General features: G+C 40.0%; 1 protein-coding gene across 4 annotated transcripts in view; it reads left to right on the forward strand.

The window, feature by feature from the left end:
- pbx1a (pre-B-cell leukemia homeobox 1a) overlaps positions 1–26,479 on the forward strand; it is a 65,169-nt gene extending 38,690 nt beyond the window's left edge. The window contains exons 5-12 of one of the 4 annotated variants that reach the window (XM_079650065.1): positions 13,789–14,033; positions 14,380–14,430; positions 15,717–15,907; positions 16,172–16,307; positions 17,342–17,501; positions 18,391–18,503; positions 20,589–20,678; positions 24,514–26,479. In XM_079650065.1, coding sequence (XP_079506191.1) covers positions 13,789–14,033; positions 14,380–14,430; positions 15,717–15,907; positions 16,172–16,307; positions 17,342–17,501; positions 18,391–18,503; positions 20,589–20,678; positions 24,514–24,606 — 1,079 coding nt within the window. In that variant the 3' untranslated portion in view covers positions 24,607–26,479. The remainder of the gene's footprint in view (positions 1–13,788; positions 14,034–14,379; positions 14,431–15,716; positions 15,908–16,171; positions 16,308–17,341; positions 17,502–18,390; positions 18,504–20,588; positions 20,679–24,513) is intronic. The other 3 variants (XM_079650067.1, XM_079650066.1, XM_079650068.1) reach the window with 3 other exon arrangements.
- The last annotated feature ends 1,047 nt before the right edge of the window (positions 26,480–27,526 follow it).

Consider the following 27,526-nt stretch of genomic DNA (forward strand, 5'->3'; position numbering starts at 1 on the left):
CGCTTTGATTATTCAAAAAGTGCAATCCATGCCAATATACCTCACACTCCTCACAGGGGGATCTTATTTACACAGATTCCTTTTCACTCGTTGTCTTTGCACCACATACTGCACGGCACATCCACTACAAAACAGTATCATGCGAGTCCGCGGGGAGGGAGTGACAAGAATAAGTTTCTGCATCAGCAAGGTGCATTTTCATTCCCATGCAGTATTCCAGAGAGGCTCTGTGGGCCCACTGTGACAACTCTGCCTCCCTGCAGGTGTGGAAATGAAACAGGGCCTATAAATAGACGGACAGCTGGGGAGTAGAGCGCTGTAGAGCTGGGGGGAGGGAGGGAGAGAGAAGAGAGGTCCAGCTGGGTATGCAGGTGTGTATAGAGGCTGACCGACAGAATACGACTGCTGTCTCACCCAGGGGGCCGGGAGGGAGGGAGGGAGGAGAGGCAGATCCAGTTGAAAAGTCAGTTCATTATCATATAAAGTTAATTTCATAATATTGAACTGTTTGTTACACTTCCCCACACTGAAAAAAACATTTGAATGCATATTATGCCTCCATTTGACATAATTCAATTAAAAAGAGAAAACTGAAAAATCTATGTTGATATACATGCATTACATAAATGTTTCTAACTAAGTGTCATAGGCCTACAGTTGGAAAATGAAAGAAAGGATCAATGTTACAAAAGAAAACCCTTCTGCCAAGTCTAAATGTAAAGACATTTGTATTTCTTGACACTGAATAACATTGAAATATGTTGCTTTTTAAGAGACACTGACAGTGGAGTTATACTATTTAAAATGTGTTGCCTTTTAAGTTGCTGCTTTGTCCTAATGTGATCAAGTAGAACTGATTTTATAATTGTTTACATTTTTTATTATAATTACAAAAAGTAAAAACTAAAGATATAATTCCCCTGAGGTCTTTAGAAAGTGAAACATCGTGTAGAGAAATGACGTGGATTACAAAAAGAAAAAACATGTCCCTTTACAAGAGGAATAAACTGTAACACCATGGTGGTGTTGATCATTTTTGACACACGTGTCCAGTCCTCTGTATGTTCTCAGCCCCGGTTTGGTGAGGTGGTTAAAATGAACTGAGTGCAGCCCTGATAGATCGTTTGACACTGTTTCCATGGTTACGGCTGTCTGACTGTTGAATGTTTTGCTGCAGACGGCGACTCTATCTGAAACCGTCCTTCTTCTTTCTCCTCTCCTTCCCCCTCTCTATCTCAGCACCATCTGCACAGGTTGAACCCCTGAAGGCAACATTTGAAATTTCAGCATACAGAACCAAATGAGGGAAAATAATAAAACATTTTCTTGTGTATTTAAATTATTGTGCAGTGAGACGAAAAATATGGGTTATTGTGACAACACTGATGTTGTTTGAACTTACACTATAGTACATTTAATGTGATTTAATTTGTTAATGTTGCGGTTTAATCCTATGTAAGGTTTTACATTTTATTGACTTATTTTTATGAATGCATAGTATAATATTGTATTGATCTTACAACAAAGAAGGACTGATCCATCCTTACCTCTGCATTATGCACTTCACTATATCGACAGAGCTGACCACAGCATCAATGCAATGTCTTCTGATTGGCATAAATGAGCAAAGGCTCTCATGTTTGATAAGCACAATATCTAACAAGTATATAGAAAGTATACCAAGATGTATTAATATAGCCATCACCTTAGGGATGTATGATCTTTTTCAACTCACTCTGGCCAATTGTTAGTATACGCACATATTCTTTCCACCTAAAGGCAGCACACACCAAGAATCTCATATTATTATACCTACCGTTATCATGCTGAGACAGGTTTAGAAAAAAAATGCAATGTTTTTTTACAATGTACACATTCACAAAAAAACTATTTTAGCTAAGGTTACATGTTGAAAAAAATTATTTTCATATATTATATCTGCCTGTCATATTGGACGAAATATACAATGCCAATATTTCTTTGTTTTAAAGCCTTTACTTGCAAAATACTGATACAAATATGATTTTGCATCCCTACTTCCTTTGTCCTTAACTCATCTGTTTCAGCAGATTTTATTTTTATGTTTTGAGTCCAAAGAATTTATGTTTGTTTTGGCAGATGATATTTCCCTTGTCACCCTTTCAGACCGGCACAGTGACCCAACTCACATTGGTCTGAATGGGTCAGCGTGTGCTTTTGTTTGGTAAAATCTATTCTACTGCAAGTGTAATAACCTGCAACAGAAGCATGAAAAAAATGGGTCAAGCGTTGGTTGAACATGCGTTCTCTCTTATTTGAATGGGATATTAGTGTTTCTGGCATGTGCCGCTGTTGCCACAGGGCTGTCTGCATAGTATAATAGTTTGCTGCATTACAGAGAGCAGTGTTGTCGTTATCTTTTTAAAATCAAACTTCAGCTTTTAGGGCAGAAAATGGTGCTTTCATTCCCGACGGATGGCTCGATATGCTTTTCATGTAAATGACGTCTAACACTTGCACGCTGGTGTATGCATTAATGCATTAATTCCTCAGAACTATATGCTTTTTTTAGCTGGAGGCAAAATGATACATTCTCATAAAAAAAAACACTCCCCCGCTTAGAGTCCCGATGCACGACTAAGACACATTTATACACACACACACACACACACACACGCACACACACACACACACACACACACACACACACACACACACACACACACACACACACACACACACACACACACACACACACACACACACACACACACACACACACACACACACACACACACACACACACACACACACACACACACACACACACAATCATGATTGACAGCAGGAGCTCCCCCTGACCCAGTATTCTGCTACAGTGGGACGATCCCACAGGCCTGTGATTAATGACTAGGCTTTATCCGCTAGTGGTGTGGTAGGCCTGCCAGCCGGGCCACTTAGACTGCCTGGACCACTACCTCCACTGTAAACACACACACACACGCACGCACGCACGCACGCACACACACACACACACTCTGCCTCTCTGTTTCTCCATGTCTCTCTCTCTCGTTGCCTACAGGCATTGCATTGTCATATTCATTGTTACAGCTCTAAACCTCTGTCCCAAACTGACCCCTTCCACACACACACACACACACACACACACACACACACACACACACACACACACACACACACACACACACACACACACACACACACACACACACACACACACACACACACACACACACACACACACACACACGCATGCACACACACACACACACACACACACACACACACACACACACACACACACACACACACACACACACACATATACACACACACACACACACAGCATAATACCAAGAAGTCCAGTTCTGCTTTTGTCCTCATGAGTTCAGGGGCTGCAGCTTCTCATAGCAAGCATTCTTTAAATATGATTTACATTTTTCCTGCATTTGGACAGTTTCAGTAGTGTGGAGTGACCAATCATGCACAAGGAATGACCACCTCATTTGTATTTTTAAGTGGTCTATTTTGTTTATTCAAACTAAATCTGTCACTTATATCTGGTTCACTGATGAGGTTAAAGAGGAGATTGCGAAGCGGATGTTAAGAAAGGAACCAATTGTTTGATCAGTTGCTGGTCTCACTAACTGACAGTGATCCCTCACATTGTGTTTCTCTCCTGACAGCGAGAGGCAGACCAAGCACCACCAGTCTCGGCCAAACAGTAAACCTCACTGGGATTTCTGTAGCCGTGACAGCGTCCAAACAAACTGCACACACAGCAAAACAAAGCTGGTATGATTTAGTCTGCCTTGATGGGAGGCTCCCTGATAAATTCAGGGAAAGGCTATATTTCCCACTGGAGCAAATCCCTCAGGTGTTACAATATTAATGGGCCCTCAAAGCCTATCTAACATTTGGATGGCATTGGTCCACCTGCCAGATTCAGTGCTGCAATTTAAAATACCAAACATCTGCTGAAATATCAGAATGTGTTGCATTTTCCTCCGCACAGATTTGGACAAAACTAGATCTATGATTATGATTTATTTAATGCGTTGATTGAAAGACAATTAATCTGCAACTACTAAAAGTCCCAAAAATGTGCAGTTTTCTAAATGTGAGGAATAATAATGTTCTGTCTCATAAATGATCACAAACTTAATATCTTTGTCTTGGACATCATATTGAAATTAAAATGTGTCTTGACATTTTATAGACAATCAATCGGTTAAGAGAAAAATCTGCAGATTGGCCAATAATGAAAATAATGATTAGCTACAGAAAATCGTTTAATCAAATAATATATTGTGATATTAATCACATTATCAGCTGCAATTTCAATCTCAATCATTCTGACACACCCACCACACACTGAGTGTTTGCTGATATTTTTAGCTTTTCCTTGGTTTGTCATGGGACCACAGCAGTGTCCTTTGTAGTTTTGTCAGAGTGTGATCTGAACTTGTGGGAGGCTTCAGGGCTTCTTCTGTTAAACAGATATGAGGGAAGCTAAAGAGTGTGCCAGTTATCCTTCCAGTACAATCTTTGAGTCCAAAATATAGGAGGTAAAGCCAAAAGCATTACACTGTAGTATCAGAGCTGACCTTACCTGTCAATTCTTATTATTCTGAAAGGAAATGTACTCCCTGATGTAACACTTATTTGACCAGATACTGTAGATACGTAGGTGCCCCGTTTGGATCGTATCTATATATAGAATATACAATTGGATCATATCTATATACAGAAGAGGCTTGGGTATATGGCTAACAGTATTATCATGCCATTCAAAGCACTCAGTGACCACTTGTGCTTTATGGGGAGGAGCATTGTCATCATGGAAGACATTGCTCCCACTGGAGACAAAATGCATCATGGGATAATCTAAGTAACTCCTCAGAATATGTTTTAATAGTATAGTACAGACTGGACCATGTGACTCTGAATGGAATACAGGGTAATAATAACTAGAAAGGCACGCCAAGGCCAGTGTTGCATTCAGGTGCTCCTGGGATTGTCCCATTTCCAGAGTTGGAAAGATTGTTGTTACGACTTCTTTGTGTTAATGAGCTCATAGTCCTAATTTTGAAATAACATTGGCCGAAAGAAGATTATATTTCAGTGTGCAAAGAGTTTAAATAATATATAAATACTAAATACCTGTTTTCAAGTTGTTGCTTTGATTTGAGCAGGCCTTCACGTACGTTTTCCCAGTTGTGTGTCATTTGTACACGCGGGAAGAAAAACTGCCAGCCAGGTTTGCTATCTAGCGCCATCGTGTAAAAGGCATGTTCACATGTTGTCGAGTGAAGCCGAGCACAGCGAAGCAGAACCACCAGCACTATTGTCTACGAGCGGCCATATGGTGGGTGTCCTTGCGTGGTAGCTTAAGGGAGCCTTTCTCCCTGAGATGAAACACTTTTGTTCAGAAATAAAGCTCCTCTCTCAGCCCTCCTTGTTCATCAGACCCTGCCCCAACAGCCACATCTGAGATCACACGCTGTATCAAATCCCAGCCGAGGGCCTGGAGCAGGGACGGCAACCTGAGCATCCCAGGTAGACCTAAACAATCTCCGTCACATGCTCTCTGCGTCTCCCCCTTGTCAAAAAGCCCAGCCCCTGCTTGTGTAGCCCTGCTCCATGCCTCCAGATGTGGCTTAATTTACTGCGACTCTGCTAATTGCTGTAATTAAGGATTAATTACTGTTAATTACCTTCGCATAAACTCATCACCAGTCAAAGAGCGGAGCCTTATGAAATGTGCCATGCACAGGAACACACACCGCAGGGACTTGAGGTGGATTGTGTTACTGGACCTTTTGTTTCACGTCTTGTCCTGGTGCGTAGGGAGGGCTTGTAGGGCAGCAGTTAGGGCAGGACGCTAACTGTCATGGACCATCTCCTCCTGGCTCCTCCACACGTCACCTCCTCACCAACTGTTGCCCTGGACAGCATCACTATGCTGGCTGTCACTTCATCAGAGCCAAGCCTTTATTTGCTGACAAATTGGTACGATTTTCTGTAGTATTTTGTGAAATGTTCAAGTGTTTTTGTAGCGTATAAACTAAATACTACTAATATTAAACCTCCTACATTACGACCCAATGCGCTTTAAAGATTAAACGGGTTAAAGCACAGTTAAGGCTTTACCTTGGATTTAGAATTGTCATTGGTCTTCGGTGTTTTTTTCATCAAATATGTTCAAATTGAAATATTAGCCCAGGTTCAAATTTAGATGCCATTATTGCTTAAAACCCCCTTAAGAAACGTGACAATATACCAAGCCCTGCCAAAGCTTTAACAAAAAGTTAGTGTGACCAGTGTACTTTATGTTTTCCTGTGGTCCTCTCTCCATAGATGTCTTTTGGCGCTTTTCCACTGCAGGACCTAGCACGGCTTAGTACGGTATGGTTAGGCCTTGGTAGGCCAGGCTCACTTTATGCTGCGTTTCCATTACAGTTTAGTAGCTCGGGCAGTAACTGTAGTAACGCAGTGTAGGCTGCGTAAAACTGCCGTGACATCATCTTCAATGCGAACCACAAAACCAAAACATCAGCCGTTAGCTGTTAGCACTCAGAGCTCACAGCTCCTCATATCTGTTCAGAAACTAGACCAAATTTAAACAAGTACAAACCACAGACTGTCTTTGTCATGGCGAATACAGTTGCTGCTTTATTTATGTCTGTAGGCCGTTGTTGTGAGTGTGGACGGTCGGAGCATAACGTTAGCTTAGCCGATCTCCATTTAGAAAACACGCATTTTAAAAGGTTTTTCGCCTGCCGTCTTGTCAAAGCATTAATTCATGGTTTTTACTAACCGGTATCAGTATGTTGTTACTTCGGCATCATTTTGAAACGTGTATTACAATTAAATCACGGTAAAATATGTTCATTTTGTTGTAGTTGTAGCCCCCTTGACAGCGATTCTCTCTGACCATTCAGCAGTCAACAGTGTTTACGTCACTAGTTTAGCATATTCAGCCCGGTTGTTGGCCTGGTAAGAACCTTGATTTTGGAGAGCCAGAAAAAAGGTGAAAAAGTAGCCCTGAGCCGGAACTACCCCTAGTGGAAAAGCAAAAAGAAGCGGGCCGGGCCAACCGTCCTACGTGCTGCAGTGAAAAAGCGTAATTTGTCTCTCTGCTTAAGGGCCGACTGTGCAGCTCGCTGCTACAAGCTCGTGACTTCTCTTCAGCTACTGTATTCAGCTACCGTGGTTTCCAGTGCAGCCTGGAGCTGTTCAAACTGCATGGGCTGAGCATGAGTTTGATTCAATGAAGAGTATATATATTGTATGACACCTTAAGAAAGACTGACAGCCAGGGGGCTAATATATTGTCTATTCTGAATAATGAATTATTTTAATGAAGACTCTTAAATGGGGGTTCTCTGCTTGGTGGCGGGGCGGTGCTCCGAATGGTCTTTTCCTCTGGCGCTGGCTGCCTCATTATCAGGCCAGCCCCTCAGGCCTCAAACTGGCCTGCTTAAGCCTCAGATGATGACGATAATTACCATTATTAGGAGTAGCTGCAGGGGGAACTTGTTCTGAAAAACACCAAGCTGAGTTCTTGCCTCGCTTGCTGCCGCCACCACTGTCGCATGAGAAACTACCGATCGCCAGTGGAGAAAGCTAGCGAGGGAGAGACACAGAGGGAGAGGAGGCAATAAAATAAAAAGGAGGGGATGAGGGGAGCGGCCACCAAATCCGCCTAATGTGACGCCTGTCAGCTCGTCTCCCACCAGCTGTCACCTCCCAAATGCACTGGGGTTCATTTTTTTAATTGACACCTCGCTTTCCTATTCCATTTCTATTTTTCGCCTTTCATTTTTCTTCCATCACTCTCTTCGCTCCTTGCCTGAGCCATCCACATGTCCTCGCCTTGGCCGGTCCCTCCAGTATTTCTTTGGTGTTTTTCCTCGTCCTTGGTATCCCCCTTCCCCCCACCCAGTGTCAGATACAAACACCCCAGCTCTGCCCCCTTTTGCACATGATACTCGAGATGGCTGATAAAACATAAAGCTGTTTTAGAGGTATTTTATGACTATGCCCTTGTGTATGGAGGTTGTACAGCTTCCCATTATCTGGTGATGGAGAGAACATTTTTGGCCTAAGAAAGTTTCCCATGATACACCACAAATCTACCTTTCAGTTTACAGACCAGAACATTTTGAAACTATTACAACACAGTGTTCAGATTAAAACAATAGTTGTTCCTTGCTGCATAGACTTAAGCTATATTTGGTGATTTCATAATGACTATCCTTTCTTTATAACAGCCCAGATTCAAGAAATGACCACATATACAGTAGATTGGATATTATTACATTTATAATGATAGCACTGTAGTTTACCTCTACTAGTAACTGTATGTGACATATGGCACAATGCTGCATTTTTAAGATGAATGCTGTATGTGTAATGCTGGCATTTAAATCAAAATTAAACTATAATATATATGGAGCACTAAGAAAACCAATCTTACCTTTAGACTAATTTCAATCTGTTTTTGTATGTAGGAAAATCCCTTGTTTGGCTGCTTGTTTGGTTGGGATGAACACTGAGTTTACACATTTTCTGTTTACAGTTCTGAGGGAGTATTACTTTGTGTGTGATTAAAGTTGTTGAAAGCATTTTGTTGCTCCATAGGGAGTTGCAAGAATCTGATAAGTGAGGCTAGTGTCTCGAGGCTACATTAACTGCCGCTAACATAACATATCCAAATCTCCACAGCAAACTCCTGTTGTAGGAGGTGTATTTTGGGTAGTTCAGATGCCATGTGTAAGGGATGGAATAAAAATGACTATATCTCTGGCAAGAGTTGAAAATATGAAAGATTTATAATCCTTGCCAGTCTACTAAAGACAACATTTTAAGACCTATGAGTTCATGTCTACACCACTGAGAGCATTCCGTTTACAGTTGAGACTAAATTAATAACACAATATTTATAATAAAGCAATTGTTTTCATTGCATAGACTTTATTGTGTGATACGGTTAGTAATCCCATAATAACTGTCCTTTCTACATTAAAGCCCATATTAATTTCAGTATAAATGACCACATATACAGTAAATGTAATGTAACATAATGTTCATTTAGTGTTCTCAGTAATGATAATAGCATTGCTTAGCACTGTAGTTTACCTCTGGTGTGTGGGTCAGCATAAAATAACGTGCTGCGTCTCATGAAGTCTGTGGAGCTTTATTGTGCTTGCATCACATGCAGATGAGAGCAGGAAGCTGAACTCCTTGGAGGAGCGTGGAGGGGAGGATTTGTATTAGTGATACTTGTCATGTCTGCTGTAAATCACACTCTTTTTTCAGGTTCCTAGGTTGTTGTTGTTTTGTCTCAGAATGCTGTGTGGCAGGGATGAATGGTGGTGATGTTACATTATCATGTGGCTGTCGCTTTCACTCCTGCTGACTGGTCTGTGACAGGCCACACACACACACACACACACACACACACACACACACACACACACACACACACACACACACACACACACACACACACACACACACACACACACACACACGGTTGTGTCAGGAGCAGGCCTGATTTATTAACTGCTGAAACCCTAGATGACGTGTGCCCACACAATCAATACAGAGCATAGCCACTGCCTGCCCCTCTCTGGGGTCATGTGATGTGGACAAGCGCTAGGGAAGGAAGGAAGGACACACACACACACACACACACACACACACACACACACACACACACCCACACACACATATATACACTTCAGCGCTGCAGAGTGTATTGCATTACTGTATTGATGGGAAATGGATCCAGTCCAGCGTTGGCTGCATAACTGCCAGTCAGAGGCAGGAAGGGTAAACTTTCATCATGGCTGTCAGGGACATCACTGCTGCCTTGTTTGACCGTAAATCTTCCTAATTGTGACAGAATACTTCAACATCATTAATTAAACATGTTTTCATTTAAAAGCACTCGCAGGGCGCCGGCTGGGTGCTCAGGGTAGTCTGCCAATGTGCATAGCTGCGTATTCATCCTGTGTGTGTGTGTGTGTGTGTGTGTGTGTGTGTGTGTGTGTGTGTGTGTGTGTGTGTGTGTGTGTGTGTGTGTGTGTGTGTGTGTGTGTGTGTGTGTGTGTGTGTGTGTGTGTGTGTGTGTGTGTGTGTGTGTGTGTGTGTGTGTGTGTGTGTGTGTGTGTGTGTGTGTGTGTGTGTGTGATTACAGTCCTGCACACAGTGTATGTTTGTGTGTGTGCACCTTGATATCCCCTGTATGAGTGGGTGGCTTAATCGTCATGTTTATTTACACTCCTGTTGTCTGCAAACAGCAGGCAGTGGCGCGATGGGTATGAGCCAGCCCTTAAGGAAGTAAAACAGCAGAAATTAATTTTGTCAATAGCCAAAAACAAAGGCTTATTCTTAGAATTCCATTCATTATTCAGGAATCTGCTCGGGAATTGTTTATGATACGTATTCATTTTTTATGCCTTGCCTTTTTGGGTTTAGTGCCCCACATCTCAGGGAAGGAATTATACAAGTGCATGCACAAAGGAGTTGAGGAAGGAGGGAGGAGGGAGGAGGGAGGGAGGTAGGAAGTGACAGAGAGGGGGAATTGTGTCCTCTCATTGTTCAATTAAGTCTGTCGGTAATGATCAAGATGAGATGATGGCCATCTTCCTTTTATAGATACTAATCTGTGACTGCCCGTGGAATAAGGAAAGCGCAGTATGGACTTTGTTTCTGGTATAATAGACTTGAAAGTGTGTATGAAAGGTTTCTGGCGTTGCAATAAAAGTGATGTGAGCATGTGATGTATTGTAATAGAGGGCCTTCTCGCTGTCAGGTGATTATGTTAATGTATAGTGCATGGTTGCAGAGTTCACAACGAGCACTTTGACTGGCATTGAGGTCTAATCAATTTCATTGCTATTACTGAACAGAAATAAATAAAGCTGATGGCTGTGGTTAGGGTAATTATGCCACAGCACAGTGAATTGTTTGATTTTCCTTATTAATTGTATTTATTTAATCCATTTCATGCTTTTAGTTGTGCACTCAGGGACTTGGAGGGAATGAATAAATCACTCTTAGGCTCATTAGATTCCCCCTCTGGTTGGGATGTGCCACTATTTTGTCAGAATTAAATTGGCGAGTGTTATAATTTCCCGCTGGTGTGATTCACATGAAAAATATCCACATATCCGTCCACCAGCCCATGTGCAAAGGCACACACACACACACATGCGTCTGCTCCACATCTGAACTCCTGACCTTTTCCAGCCGTCTGATAGCCATTGACATTTGCCTCTTGAGCCGAGCTTGCTCACGTGTTGGAGCTGATGGGAATGGATGATGTTATTGCTGGAGGAGGAAAAGATAGGGAAGGAAAGAGGAGCAGGAGGGGGGGATGGGGTTTGAAAAGAGAAGCACCAGGATAGACAAGCTCCCCGGGAATCCATCTGGACCCCCTGCTCTCCAGAAAGGTCACAGGGCGACTCAACCTTACATCCTCATTACAAAAGAGCCGTTGCTGTGACTGTGGGCTACAATATGGCTTCACTGCTCTGTCACACAACCTGTCATTTGCCCTCACTGTCCCCAGTCATCATGGAGAAGAAATACAGGGTGTAGTATTAGATCGCCCTCCTCAAACATTTTGATAGATGCGTAGATTAAAGGGAATATGAAAGATTTTGTGGCAGCGTGGGCTTTGTCTTTGTCCTTGAAGACAGTGGATGGAATGGAGGGCTGCACCTGGTCGCCTGTTTTCAGCACCTCGGAGAAATGCAGGACGCTCTGCTGCTTTACCGAGGGAGCCTTCTGGTGGCCGAGAGAGGCAGAGCAGTGCAGCTGGTCTGTAAATTAAGATTCAGGATGAAAAACCTCTATGCCTTATACGGTTTGTGTGGGGAAACAGTCATTTATAATCGAGATAACAACACATCAATTCACAACTTCTAAAAATGAATTAAAGAAACGTAATTTCTACAATAGATAGATTGATCGATAGATAGATGGATGGATCAATGGATAGATAGATAGATAGATAGATCAATAGATCCTTTGTTCATCCCAAATTGGGAATATATTTTCTTACAGCAGAAATGAGTTCATGTAAAAGAAACTAGATATTGTCATAATGTACCACAGTAGAAAATGGGGTCACTATAGTGTTGTTCACAGTTTTACAGTGTGACTGTGTTTAAGAGTTGTTTTGGAAATTGTCAAGCTTCTGATTTACGCTTTAAGCGTAACTCGCAATAGTATTTATGTAGCAGGCAGCAATTATTTGTATGCTTTTTATTTTTTGAGTAACTTAAAATGTAAACATACCCAGAAAAAAAGATTTGTACACGCTTAGCGTAAATAGATACCTTGTGTGATCTTTACAAAAATAAAGACTTCATATTGTTAAAAACACTTAACTTCAGCCCTTCATTTGCCTCACTGCCTTTATTAAGGCACAGTGAACTCGAGTAGATCCAGAATTGTTTTTTCAATCTAATCGTGACAAGACTTGAAATCGTCTTAAATCGTGGGTTACCAAAAGACTCACATCACTACTTAATTTGAGCCGGCGTTACATATATTTCTCAGATGATCTGGGTGTGTGGATATGAGCAAGACTGCATTAGTTATGTGTACATACATTATGTGAATGTTGTTTTGTGCGTGTGTCTGTCTCAGCAGGGCTTTCTTTGTGTGTTTACGCTTCACTCTGTGCACGGTGGGAGCCGAGTGTCAGTGAGAGCTGAGCGGCTGTAGGAGTGTGAATGCGTGCAGGTTCAGACCCCCCCAACCTGTGTGTAAACAGACCTCAGTGTCCATTGTACGGACATCCTTTGTCCTGCCAATTGGAGATTACAATATGAAAACTGCACAGGTGTTACAGGTGTAATGTTAGAACTGTGTAGTTATTTATGTGTTAAGAGTAGACACTCCTAAAAACTGCACATCCACTTTGACCTTATATTTTTTTGTTACAGCTTAATACTGAGGGAGTACTACAATAATTTCACCTTACTGCTCTTACAATCCATCTCAGGAAGATATTTTGTATATATTTCAGTAACAACGTACATACTTTTAATAGTATATGTCCATATTTTCCTTCTGGTTTTTTTCTATTCTATATTTATTGTACATATTGTTTTTTTAGTTTTCTTTTATATAATATTTTGTATTCTTCTCTTTCTACTCTTAATGTTAGTTATTAATTTATTTTAACAATACCAAAAAAGCACCAAAGCATATTGAACAAGAGCTACTTGGCAATACATTTGATTGTTTTTCGGATATTTGTGTAACTTCTTCTGGAGGGATTTGATGATTAACAGTAGCTTCATTTAATTTTTTTTGAAAGTGTCTTTGCATGAACAAGCTGAGTCTAACGTGTGTTATTACTTACTTACCTAGTTACTTACTGTTTTTCCTGTTTGGAAAGCATCTGAAAAGATAATATAGCCATCAGCCAAAAACTACACATAGCCGGAACATAAGGAGGGCAATGAAAGATGAACTCTCGTGGAAGGCTGTGTTAATTATTTTTTTACATGCAATGATAGTCAGAATCGATGAAATTATAGTTTTATGGTCCTGCCTAGCTGCCGGCTTCTGTGAGGCGGCAGGGTTTTATGGCACAGACTTGAACTATTACATCGATGGCCATATAACAGGAGTTCACTCTGTAGGCTGCAGTTAAGGCTCTTTCTCACTCAGAATTATTACACCTTTCTTCTCGCTTTGAACATCGATGTAACTAGGGCTGTATCAGTTTCTCACCTCGTCCTCTCCTGTCTTCCACAGTGCTCAGTATCCGTGGCGGCCAGGAGGAGGAGCCTCCAGATCCTCAGCTGATGCGTCTGGACAACATGCTGCTGGCGGAGGGCGTGGCCGGGCCGGAGAAAGGTGGCGGGTCGGCGGCAGCAGCAGCCGCCGCGGCAGCCGCTGGCGGCGTCGGAGCAGACAACTCAACAGAACACTCCGACTACCGAGCCAAGCTGTCTCAGATCAGACAAATCTACCACACAGAGCTGGAGAAATATGAACAGGTGGGGGTCATTTCTCAGCTGTTATTATTCTTATTTATTCTGTAACACAAATTAATATTGTCATTTGAAAATGTGCATATGTGGTATTCCCATGTACCACACAATGAATGTGGATGTTACACAGTAATCCTGCGCTAAGCTTTAATTCAAACCCCATAATAGGAATGAAAAAGCACTGTTTTAAATGTTCCACCTTTTGAATACTAGTTTTTTAAGCAACAGTATATTTAATTGTTTTATCATTGTCTCCTCCTCCAAAATCTTCCCACTACTCAGGTGACGACTATGGGATGTGTTGTAATTTCAAATTTCTCTTTTCTGTTTAAATGTGCAACTACTGAAAAAGTTGGAAATCGTCTCGACTGGTGGTGGATATGGACAAAACTTAAAAAAAAATGTCAGTGATTTTAATCTTTATAAATTATTACGTTGTTGACATGCACAAAAATATGTGTCTTGACATAACTAAGTTGCAAACATGTTTACTGTCTTCTCTATGGAGGACAAAAGATGTAGTGGTGGTACATTACACAGATTTACACCAGTTTCAGGGGCGATGAACAATAACCTACCTGACTGCTGAAAAACATTTTCTTTTTAATGATAATTAAAAGAAAATGCATGAATGCAGGGATGTAGAATTTATATTTATCCTTTTTATATCCAGTGTATATGCTTTACCCCAATTCCTATGTTTCTGTATGTTTAAAAAAAACATGCAACTGAGTCCTTATCCTCAATTGTCCTTGCCTGTCCGGTGCATGTTGAAAAAAGCTCCATCTATGAAGCTAACATCGAAATAAGCCGGTTTAAATGGTATATAAGTAAGCTATTGTCCTCAGAATATTTTAACCAAGCATAATGCTCTTAAAATCAGCTCTCACAGGCCAACTTCTGACACGACAAGCTTTCAGAGATGTTATCTTCAGCAGGCAAGCAGCATTATATCAGTCACACACCAGCTCTTTTCCAAAGACTGTAACATCTTGTCATTTCCTCGGAAGTCAAAGCGTCCTGGGTTTGTCATCTTCTCCAAGGAAGGCTAGTCATCGCTAACTGTCACAGTCAATACACACCTGAGCATTTTTGTGTCACCACGCTATGTACACCTCGCACGCGTATGAGTGAGTAGTGTCTGGCGTGTGTGTGCAAGCAGAACGGCTGCTCTCTGCATCACTTTGACTGACGTAACCCTGGTGTTGACAAGCAACAGACACCTTGACTCTGAACGCAGTCATATCCAGTGACTGATTCAGACAGAGAGAGAGAATGAGGTAGACTGAAAGATGGAGTAAAAAAGAGAGCGAGACAGTTTAAACCTCTTGAACGTTAACGGGACTGAAAGCCTGCTGTCATTTTAGATTTCTCTTCACTTGTCACATTTTCTCTTCCATTGAAGAGAAGTCTTTTTAATATTCAGAGTCTTGCAGTCTCCACTGTATGACTCGCCATTACATTTGTTTGGCGCGAAACATCGCACTGTCTGCTGCTTTAATTTAGACTATCCATATACCCGCTAACGCTGGTGCTGATAGACAGTCAAAAGGGCTTCTACGAGGCCAAGGCCCACCAGTGAAGGTGCGGCCTCTCCAGAATCCAATTTCAGCCTTTTGTTCATTCTGTAAGTGTTGATCGGCCGTGATAGGTCTTCTTTTTATGAATCCTGTCTGTCTGTGCATCCAGGCGTGCAATGAGTTCACCACCCATGTGATGAACTTGCTGAGGGAGCAGTCTCGCACACGACCCATCTCGCCCAAAGAGATTGAGCGCATGGTCAGCATCATCCACCGCAAGTTCAACTCCATCCAGATGCAGCTGAAACAGAGCACCTGCGAGGCCGTCATGATCCTGCGCTCGCGCTTCCTCGACGCCAGGTCTGTGTGTGTCTGTGGGCAAAAAAATGTTTTAGTAGCCATACATTGTGCTCCAATATTATTCTTTATTTTAAATATAGGTGGATGTGTTTTTGTTGTCACTGGTCAGATTTTTTTTTCCTGAATGTGTCTAACCATTTTTTTTGTTGTTCCTTTTTGTTTCAGAATTGTTCAAATAAACTGAACTATCCTGATTTAAATAATGAATAAATCTAGTGGTTTATCTTTAATAACTTTCTGCTCTGTCTGTTTCCTTTCTGCCAGACGAAAGAGGAGGAACTTCAACAAACAGGCGACAGAGATCCTAAACGAGTACTTTTACTCCCACCTCAGTAACCCTTATCCCAGCGAGGAGGCCAAAGAAGAGCTGGCCAAGAAATGCAGCATCACAATGTCACAGGTAACCAATCGTACAAAATAAACATTATTATTGCTACTCAATCGAGGTCTTGCAGGATTTAAGATTCTATGGTCAATAAGTAAAACTCAAATCTAAATGAACTATTAGCTGGGGGATACATTGTATCAACATTTTGCATTATATTAACATTTATGGTCATATATTTTATATTATTTTAGAAGAAAGTAATATGATCTGAATCTTCATCTCTTTAAAAAAGAAAAATGTATATGTTGGTGATTTGCATTTGGAAGGAGCTAGCCTTACCAAACCAACGTTACTCCGCCACGTGTGTTGTGCTAACTGGTACAAGAAGCATAATTCAGGCTTAGCCATTGAGTATTAATATTCAACACTGCAAGTCAAATGTTACTGAATCTATGCCCTCGGAGTCCACATTTGGTAATGTTTAAATCCAAATCCTTCTTGGTGTGTTATCTCATGTGGGATGGGCTGGTATGGTGCTGAAAGTATAACAGTAAGAATTTGTTGCTGATTGATTTCTTAGAGCTCATAGTAAACACACAAATGATATTGTGTAGGCGATTGAATCGAACAAAATCTATTGTCACCTGTGTTTTTAAAACAGATTTTAATTGAAAGATACAAACTGTATTTTTCTAATTATGAAAAACATGTACGTTTAATATTGAGAGCGCTGCTAAATGTGCTGGATAAAATGTATATCTATATGTAATGTCTGTTCATATTATTATTTGTATGGCGGTGTTTTTAATTGAGAAATGTCCAGTCAGAAGGGTTCCACGTAATCTTGGTCAGAGCATGCAAAACAGTTTCCAAATGATTTTCTTTCTAGCCCAGTGGTTCTAGATTTGATTGAATTTATTCAATGATTTAAAAGAAATAAATACCACTGGACTGCAGTCATTGTACATGTTAGAAATTGTTGAAAATAGAAACACATTAAAGCCTGAGTGCTTATTTCCCCTGTGGTCATCTTGATGTGTGCATGGATATCAGCTTAAATTCATTACGACTCAACAGTTGTGTTTTGTCATTGTCTTTTTTGACAGGTATCAAACTGGTTTGGGAACAAAAGAATCCGGTACAAGAAAAACATCGGCAAGTTCCAAGAGGAGGCCAACATGTACGCAGCGAGGACCGCCGTCAGTGCAACCAGTGTGTCTGCTCAAGGCAGCCAGGCTAACTCCCCATCCACCCCCAATTCAGCAGGTGAGCCCCTACAGACCACTGAGTTATAATACAAATAAACTCTATAGTTAGAAGAATAAGAAAACATTAGCAGATAGATGATCAAGAGCACTATAAAGTTCTTATTCTTTGCACCTGATCCCCAACTCAAGATCTCTGGTGGTTTTTTTTCCAACAGAAGGACTCTCTCCTTCTTTCTTTCCTAACACAGTAATATAATGAGGCTTTCTCCCTCTTCCATCTTTTTCCTCCTTTCCTTTGCCGTCTGCCTCTCTCACTCATGTTCTCCGTCTCTCCCTCCCTCTCTCTCTCCGTCTCTGTTATTGACCTCTTGGTCTTGTGGACGTTAATTTGTCCTGCCTCTTGTCCGGTTGACCCTGTGCATGCCATTAAGCTGCTCAGAGGGCAAGCGGAGTCTTTTGTCATATAGAGACTTCGCAACTGTATTGGATTAGGACCGGGTGTTGAAATCAAGTTACGCGATGGTCTCTTTACATCTGGGGAGCTGGGGTCCATTAAAGGACGAAGACGATTCTTTGGGTCTTCCTGCGGATCAATTATGACTTCCTTAATGAAACACTAGCAGCACGGACATTTAACAACAATACAATCCATACGTTTTAACTGGACTTAAACAGTTTTATGATGATTTTCTGTCTCATGGATCTTGCTGGTTGATTTTTCCTTGTAGGTTAAGCTTCAGTGATATTCTGTAGCATGTTAGCAGAGAAAGCCTTTTTCATGATGCCGGCAGCCCCCACCAACTAACCCACTCAATGCACTTTTGCTTAAGCATGACCATTTTAACTCCTTTTTCTCTTACTCTTCTCTTTCCTTTGTCTCTCTCTTCTCTTTCCTTTGTCCTACCCTCTTGCTCTTTTCCCTCTTCTCTGCCTCTGTGTATTCTCAGGTTCTGCTGGCTCTTTTAACATGTCAAATTCCGGAGACTTGTTCATGAGTGTGCAGTCCCTCAATGGGGACTCGTACCAAGGGGGGCAGGTTGGGGCCAACATACAATCCCAGGTAGGCGCCTCTCCAAGCTTACACCCTTTTCCACCAAAGATATGTAGGTTTTTAAGCATAAGAAAACCTGCTAGAAAATAGTAAATGTACTCCTTTTTTCTATTTCTAGTAGATGAGTAAGAATTTCTTTTTTTGCCGTGTCAAGTCTTTAAAACACCGGAAAGAGGGTAGATTATAAATGGTGGTTAATATTTTTATTATTATTTTTATATTTGTCACTTATTCAGTCTCTCCTGAACCATAGTTGCTGAATCTTGTGGAAAGACTAACAAAAACGTTTTTGACGAGATGTTTTTTTGAATGAAGTGTGTGTTATAATGGTCAGCGAGGTAACATTACTGTTGTTGTCCAAGGACTCTGGTGGCTTTAAGGAGAGGATATTAATTGTATTTTTTGTAGTTAATATACTTTTTGTACAATTACTTATAATAATTGCCCAAATCCCTGTTGATTGTATTAATTGCTATACAAATAACTATAACTTGTCTCATAGCATGGCACTAGCAAAAAGGGAGACAAAAATGAGATCCTCCACCTGGGTGTAATGTATCTATCACTGCCGATCGGTGCTGGAGCCGATAAATATTTGTGACTACTGCAGAATCATTTATCGCTGGAATGAATGCCGAATGTGACCTTTCATACTGAAAACAAATGGCAGGTGTGAGTGGGTTTTTTTTGTCAAGTGGGAAAAAGGGGCTCTAGTGACTGAAAGTCGACAAACTCTTGAGATCGCATTTAAAATGGTTCCACCTCTGTCCGGTCGGGAGTGCAGATGCCAACAGTAGCTTGACCTACACAGTGCAACAAAGGTTACACTTAGCCTGAAGCTCTACATTAACGTAGAATTCATTGTCAACCCACAATTGAGTAGACGACTGCAGACAGTTTTGGAAACGGTGCAACACTCATCAGCACTCCTGACAAGAGTTCACATAGCCACTGGTGCACTGCAGCGCCCTGACCTTGCCCCAGTGGACAGTGATGACCAGCACAATGTTTCTCAGCGTTACAACTCTCACCATAAATTAAGGAATCACCACCCGTGGTAATATTCTCATTTGGTTTCGGTGCTTTTGGCATCATTTCCCTATCCCTCCATCCCCCCTTTTCTATTCAGATCAGCTCTCCAAACGCTTTAGGTCGTTAATGAATATGCAAAAGGGACGAGCCTCATATGAGGTAAAGAGGTCTTCAGGGTTAGCCTTTTAATTATTAAAACTCATGTTCCTTTAAAAGGGTTATTGTCTGAACATAAGAATGGCCTCGCTCTCAGGGTTTCACAATTAAAAGAAAGCCAAGACAAAAGAGGAAGTACAACTTCCACTTGATTGGCTTGTTGAGTTTTTTTGTTGGGAAATCCCTGAGGCAGGGGTGTTTTCATGCATAACCTGAAGCGCTACAGTGGTGAATCTGCAAAGGACATGGAAATGAAAGACCTCAGTTGCACCACATTTTTATTGGCAATGACAATGGGTTAACATGTTTTAATGAGTAGATTCATGAGATCATACATTTATTTCAATAGATCATTTAACAGGGTCACACAGACTGTTGGGCCAGAGTTAGAGGTACAGGTAATTTGCATCTGCAGTCCCTTGGCAGGTAGATATTAAAAAACAATTCATACAATTAAAAGCAATACACTAAATTTAGAAATATACACATATATCACACAATACACAACCACACAAAAAAAACATGGAGTCTGCTTGTGTGCCATTGAAAACAAGCCTCTATGTCTGCTTACACAGTGAACAATATTGTGAGTAGTGTGCAGCTACACGTAGAAGAATGACTCACCTTTACATTTGTAATGTCTGATTTTGATGTGTTATTAAAACACAAATACAAATAAATGAATAACTAGTTACTCATTGTCATTTTTCTTGTTCTTTTGTCCTTTTGCAACGTCTGTTATCCAGCTTGTAATAGCAGCCAAATCATTCAGATTCGTTGTTTGTAACCTTTTCCTGTTTATTGTACCCTTTCACTATCAGACTGACCTTTCCTTGTGCATGGCTGTCTTTGTTATCCAGAGCTTTTGTCTGACCAGGCCTTTTGTCTGTGTCCCTGCCGTTCCAGGTGGATACCCTTCGCCATGTTATCAGCCAGACCGGAGGATACAGTGACAGCCTCGCTGCCAGCCAGATGTACAGTCCACAGGGCATCAACGTAAGACCTGTAAACAATCTCCTTCTGTCCTCCTCTACATTTCCTCTGCTGTCTCACTTTGAAATGAATCCAAGATGTGTATAATCAGGGTAACGTACAAAATGTATTGCGATACAATTGCTGATTGCCTGTCAAAAAAATGTAGTGAATTACCTAATCCAAGGATTTAGTAACATGGTTGCTTTGTGTTAATTTTGGATGACTTAATAAAAAATATGCAAACAAAGACAAGATGAAAGAAAAAACTATCAGAAACCTTTTTTGAAAACTTGCAAGTAGCAAGAGAAAAAGTAGTTGTTAAAGGAGAAGAGCTATTCTTCTTCTATCGTTGTTTTTACATGCCTTATGAGAAAACTGGTAGGCAGACTATAGAGGGGGATTATATTTGACCAAGCATTGCTTTAAGTACACTAGTGAGACTTCATTTTGATAATGATTTAGGCACGTGCACACGCTGGAAGCCAGAACGTGCCCATTACTGTGATGTTGCTCACTTTTACTTCTTTACATCTTCCCTTTAAGGAATCAAACATTTTCTAAAGGTTACATCCTTTTTGTCCCTTATTTCTGAAACAGTGTATAGCTTTTTTTGTAATCCTAATTATATAATGCAGTTCCATATCCTTTGTTCCTTCCCATGCCTGTGTATAATATTGGGTAATTCTGCGTGTGCGTTGAGGTGCCACTTAGCAGAGTTCGGGCTGTGGTCCAGCCGGTTGCCCCCCCTGCTCCAGTCGTGCCCTCAGTGGCAGGAAATGAGGCAGCTACCAGGCTGAGGAGCTGGACACGCTCCTGGTCTGTCGTAGGATATTAGCGTTAGCGAGACACCTGCAGTCGACAGGAACAAGGACACAGGTGTCATCATCCCTCCCGACGCTGCTCTAACATTGGCATCATAGGGCAAATCATACCTCCCAAGATCAGCTCACAAAAAAGTTCCAAGTTGCTCATTCTTAAAATAACTATTTAACTAGCCTGTCTAAGGCTGGGTCGGTTTTCTCCACGTTGGGCAGGGCGGGGCGGGACATGGCAACACTGGAGGCGATGTGTTCGCATGTAGATCCATAGCGACAGGCTGCGCGGGGCTGAACAGAATCAATACGACAGTCACAGGGACACGAGGAACGGGGCTTTGGGCTAACAGTCCAAGCACATTGGTCGAATCATTCATCCACAGGAACAGCGGCACTGACAGCCAAGTCTGCAACACCCCCCGTGCTAAAATAAGAATATGTAGGCAGCAAGCCAACATACAACTGGCACAACTGGAAATAGGTGTTCAATGTAGACAACATCCTTAAAACAAAAACATCCAATCTAGCTTGTAGGATTTTGGGCTTGGCAACAAAGACAATCCAATTGTAATACTGACTATAAATAAAAGTATTATAAATGACTGGTCCAAGTATGAGTATTAGTACATTAGTATAAAGTCAAAGAGTTTAGCCTCCAATTCTGCAACAAACAAAAAATGTGAACTTTAAAAAGGCCATTAGGTTTTTAAATAAATCTTACCACTGCTCTGAAGTTATTCCCAAGATACTTACAAACCCTTCTAACCATCTGGACAAAAAAATAACCTTTGTGTTCCGTCATATAAAATATTTTAACGTATTTTCTATTCAAACAAGAATGGTAGTTAGAAATGTAAAGCTTCAATGATTTGTCGATTTTCAGAGATGTAGTGGTAAAACTAGGACTAAATAGTTTATTAAAGAATGAATTGCCTGATTTTATTGAATATCCTTTATAAGAATAGCTTCAACAATGGCATATAACCTTAAGTTCAACCAATCAAAGTAGTCTATAATACAATACAATACTATTATAATCAAGACACATAAATAAGAAATATCCATGAGGAATTCAAATATGATGCTGTGTTATGATGTTTTTTTTATCTTTCGGATTTGCCTTAATCATTATAAAACTAATTCTGGCAGTTTATTGCGACATAAATTTAGGCCTACATCATCCAGCCCAAGTGAAAATAATCATTTATCAGTCTCACAAAAGAAAAAAAGAAAATTATATTGGTGTTGATGAAAACAGTCTTTAATAGTTAGTTTATAATAATTTTATTTTGAACAAAAAATGCAGTGTTTCGATAAAGCTAGTGAACTAAATGTTGTTTCTTGTATTTATTTAGCCGAGATAATATTTTTCCCTCTCAAGATCTACTGACTGAACTCTCGTGGTGCACCTCTCCTTCTTTATCCTTGACGGCAATTACACCCCTCAAATTGCTGGTGGGTGTTGCCTCGCTCAAAGACTGGAAATGTTTTTTCCCTCATTCTTTCTTTTTTTCGCCTCTTGCCTCTGAATGCCGTGATAGACAGTCTTTACGCCAAATTACAGGGTTTGGAAATAAGAGGCTGCCAAAGCATGTCCCCAGTTCCACTAATAGCGTGGAAATTGCAATTAATGTCCTTAATGGTCTTGAGTCAACCTTTTATCACGATTTGAGAAGGGCTCCACTTTAAAGAGCTATTTTTTCATTGTGATAATTTATTCTTTTATCAACCATCTCAGGGGTGTATTCTGAGATATATGAAAGGTCTGCATATTCTGTGTTTCATCTCTTCTGTTTATCTCACATTATGTGGGCCGTTTTCAGGAAAGATGTAGGGAAGTGTCGCTATAATATTTTTAATGAAGAGTCTCTTAAAAACAGTGTTTGTCACTTTTTCTTCCTGACTGTAAAGTAGCAGTTGGACAGAAATCACTGCTATTGAGTAAGCTTTCATATTCAAATTTGATTTGTATTAGTTTAAGGACCAAATACACCTACTCAAAGCTACTTCTATCTGAATTTGAAGCTATTTTCCCATACTGTGCATGAGCAGAGCGATGCAGTATATCCTGTTTCATTTATTTTAAATAAAAGATAAGGATTGGGATATTCTATACTTCTTTTATTGTCAAAAAATCTCGTCAAAAAAGAACTTAACAAATAATGTGATAGTCTGTCTCTCCATAAAGCCACAGCAATGAGAGGATTAGCTTAGCTTAACACAAATACTGGCAACAGGTAAAAAAAGATACTAAGGTCTCCAAAGGTAACTAAATCCACCTACCACTACCACCAGCTTCAAAGGTTGCTACTCCTGATTTCCACATTATAAATATTTTTAAATCCGTACGAAAGCTGAAATGTTACTTGGAGTTTCAAAGACTGGACTATTTCAAAGCTTGCTGCGCAGATTTCCTTTATTCTTGACAACCCCCCTCAGGTTTATTATACGGCCTAAACAAAAAACGAAATACCATGTAGTATGCAATGCATACAACTAGTGGTAAAATGTGCAAAGTGCTTTCCTCAAAATATCCAACTATTCTATTAAAAAAAGGCTGTAAATATTTTATAAATATATATATAGTGCATTCATAAAAAATAGCTCAGCTCAGCTGGCCAATGTTGTTTTGTACTAAAAGAGAATTAAAATGAAAGGTATAGTTAATATTTTCATTAGCGGATTGATACACATTTGGTGCTTTAGTTAGTATTCACTGCAGAAGAACAGCTTATGTGGGATGACTTAAAACAAACAAAAGTGTCTGTTTTATTGGTCAGAAAAAATGGCGTACAGCCCAGCATTGTGACTGACTGATATTATGTTTTTAATCATTTTCCAGAAATAAGATGAATCAGGCTCTACGAAGGCAATACTGGGATCACTTTATTGTTTGTTTGGGTGTTCATGGGATTTGCTTCCAGAAAGAAAAATATAGGATAGTGCCAACCTTGTCCTTAAAGACACTTGTATGCCAAACTGGTATCAAACAGTACAATGTGATACCATGAAGCTAAGTACTTCCTGTCTTATCTCCACAGACAAATGGTGGCTGGCAAGATGCTCCGACTCCTTCGTCAGTGACTTCGCCCACAGAAGGACCCGGAAGCGTTCATTCGGATACTTCCAACTGAATATATCCATCGCTCCACCTCATCTACAAAAGAAAACATGGACTGACGTTGCTATTCACAGTATTAAACAAAGGAATTCACTGCCCCACAGTTTGGAGAGGTACTGTGAAATCCTTACCAGAAAAAAGTAATATTTCCTCTGCTTATAACGTTGGACATTTGGGATACAAACAAAAGGTTTCACAATAAAAATCAAAACAATACCCCAATCAATGGAGACATTTGTACAGATTTCACATTATATTCAGAGGGCTGGAGTTACTTATCACTTGTAATGTTTTCACCCATTATGATGAAATGATATGATAAAGTAAATAAATCAAATCATTGGTTTTAACTGAAAATACTTCATTCTACCTCTCAGCCACTAAAAAAAAAGTAGAAAAAATATGTCAGTGACCATTATTTGTTTTGTAAAAATGAAACTTTTGTCTTTGCAAGCAAGGGGCACATCTTCTTACTTACATTTTGTTGTCTCTCACCTATTCTATGGTACGCCATTTAGACTTAAATATTGCTCAGTTGTTTACAATGTGTGCTTGATAAAAGTATGTTCATCTTCCCCTCTGTCTCCGGAGAGTCAAAACAGAGTTCTGTCAGGAGATTTTACCTCTAAGGTAACCCTGTGAAGTATGTTATCTGTAAAACAATAAATAAATAATTGTCATCAAATCGGACAAGCTTGACATCATTCATTAAGATGTAGAATATATCACCTTAAAAACTATATTTTTCACTCTGTTGGTTTTGGTTCTGCAGCATATTGGTAGAGTGACAGTCAAAGAAATGCAGGACTCACTGATGCAAAGAGAAAAACAGGATTTTTGCTTCATGCTGGACAAGGAGGACACTTTTTTTGATTTACTTGAATTCTTTATGACATTTCCTATTGTGTTCCACCACCGCCACTACGGAAGTTTTTGACAATGCCAAAATGCTGATGTGACCAAAACAAAACCATCAAGAAAAGTGTGTCATCATGGAGTCAGTTATAATACATATTCTCTCATCAAATAGATACAGCATTATGTCTTTTTCTTCTCATCCTAATGACTATCTTCTGTCATGTAGCTCTGGTGCTACAACCAATTGAATAACACTGTCCCTTAGAAAGAAATACGAGAAGAAATATCACTTTCTACGGAAGAGAAAGTTTATCAAGAGCGTCTGTAACTGAGTTTGTTTTACAATACATAGCCACAATCCACTTAAACAGGGAAGTCATTATGTTAATAGTTTTACGGTGGATCCTTGCTCCTGAATCTACAGCACAGGTCCAGAAATGCTTCAGCATGGAGCCACCAATCAATGCCATGAAAAAAACATCTGGACGTACCTGAACTGCTGCTCTCCTGCTCTGATGACGATATAATATTATGTTTCTCGTTTTAATGAATGGTGTCCTCTTCTGGGCGTTTATTTACATAGAAAGCAAGTAAATATATGACTCTGCTGGTACTGCTTAAGTAACCCTAGAATTGAGACCAAAACAAAGGTAGATATTTGAATTCATGCTTGTCTAAGTACCATTAAACTGATTTATTTCAGTATCAAACATCTATGAACATTGTAAATGTTTCCCATTAAGCACTAAATAAGGGATAAGTCATGTCAAATAATGTGTCTTCTGAGCAGTCTAACTTTGTTTATAGACACTTTTATGTTGTGTTATGGCCTATTTGTTTTTTGTATTTTGTTCTTTTTTAATGGTATGCTAAATGTAGACTATTACTTTGTTTGTTTTGCTTTACTTCTCTCGTGAATTAGCTCATGAACTTTCATCATGTGTTTATGTGCTTCATTGTGCTTGACTTGCTTTGTTGGAAAGAGTTTTCGACACATTAAAAATGATATGTAATACATCAAGATTATACTTCAGCATTTTGTTTTATTGTGGAATTTATAAGAGAGCAAAGACTCTTTATTTTTCTCAGCATCACACAGAGGCATCAGACGGTAATCACAGTCACTGTCAACCAAGGTTAGTGACTGCTGGTAGACATAAAGTATTTTATGGCTCTGCGTGTTCCCTGCCTGCTATTATGGCTCCTTATCCACGTATTAGTCTACATACACTCTGCACACTATACCAAACCCAATTCGTATGAAACATTGGAGAAACATCAGCAATAATTTAACAAACAAATCTATTCCAATTCATGTTTTCTGAAATTGTAATATTTTATAATAACAAATACATGCATCTTTGAGCATTAGGAAAAGTGCTATAAAAATCCCATGTATTATTATTATTATTATTATTATTATTATTATTATTATTATTATTATTATCATCAATGTATACCTATAGTGTTGAAGTTATTATGTTGACAAAACCCATGAAACCACCAAAAAATTAACTAAAATGTAGTGGTTTGTCCCTCAATACTTTTTATTTGACTTTTCTTCACCACTCAACCCCACACCAATTTATTTTTCGTAAAGATGTAAGTCTATAAAGACAGGTACAAATGTGTGTGTGCAGTTTTTAAGGAAATACCACCAAAATAAGCCTAAATATTAAATTGTACAACCATGAACGGGGTTTATTGATGTGTCTATAGTTTTCGAATACAATGGAGGTCAATCTTGCAGAGGAATAAAAAAGAAACAAACAAACAGAGAAAAGAAAGAGCCAACATATTGCATTTAGGTCATTTTACTCTGAGTTTTTGTCATCATACATATCCAAAATCTGACGGTCACAGTCACGTCCTTGAGAGAGCCTCTCTTCAAATACTACAAACCATACCACTGACACTATCTGGCTGGACAGTTGCATGTCTGACAGAATTACTTTCATAGCAACTGAATATTCATAATTGGCCCAACAACAGGGGCCAGGATATGAGGGAGCAGTTGGTTGTAAAGTCTGCGGACGGTCACAGGCCTTGACTGCTGAGCGAGTGTGAAATGCCAA

Source organism: Notothenia rossii, assembly GCF_949606895.1.
Source record: "Notothenia rossii genome assembly, chromosome: 9".
NCBI lineage: Eukaryota > Metazoa > Chordata > Actinopteri > Perciformes > Nototheniidae > Notothenia > Notothenia rossii.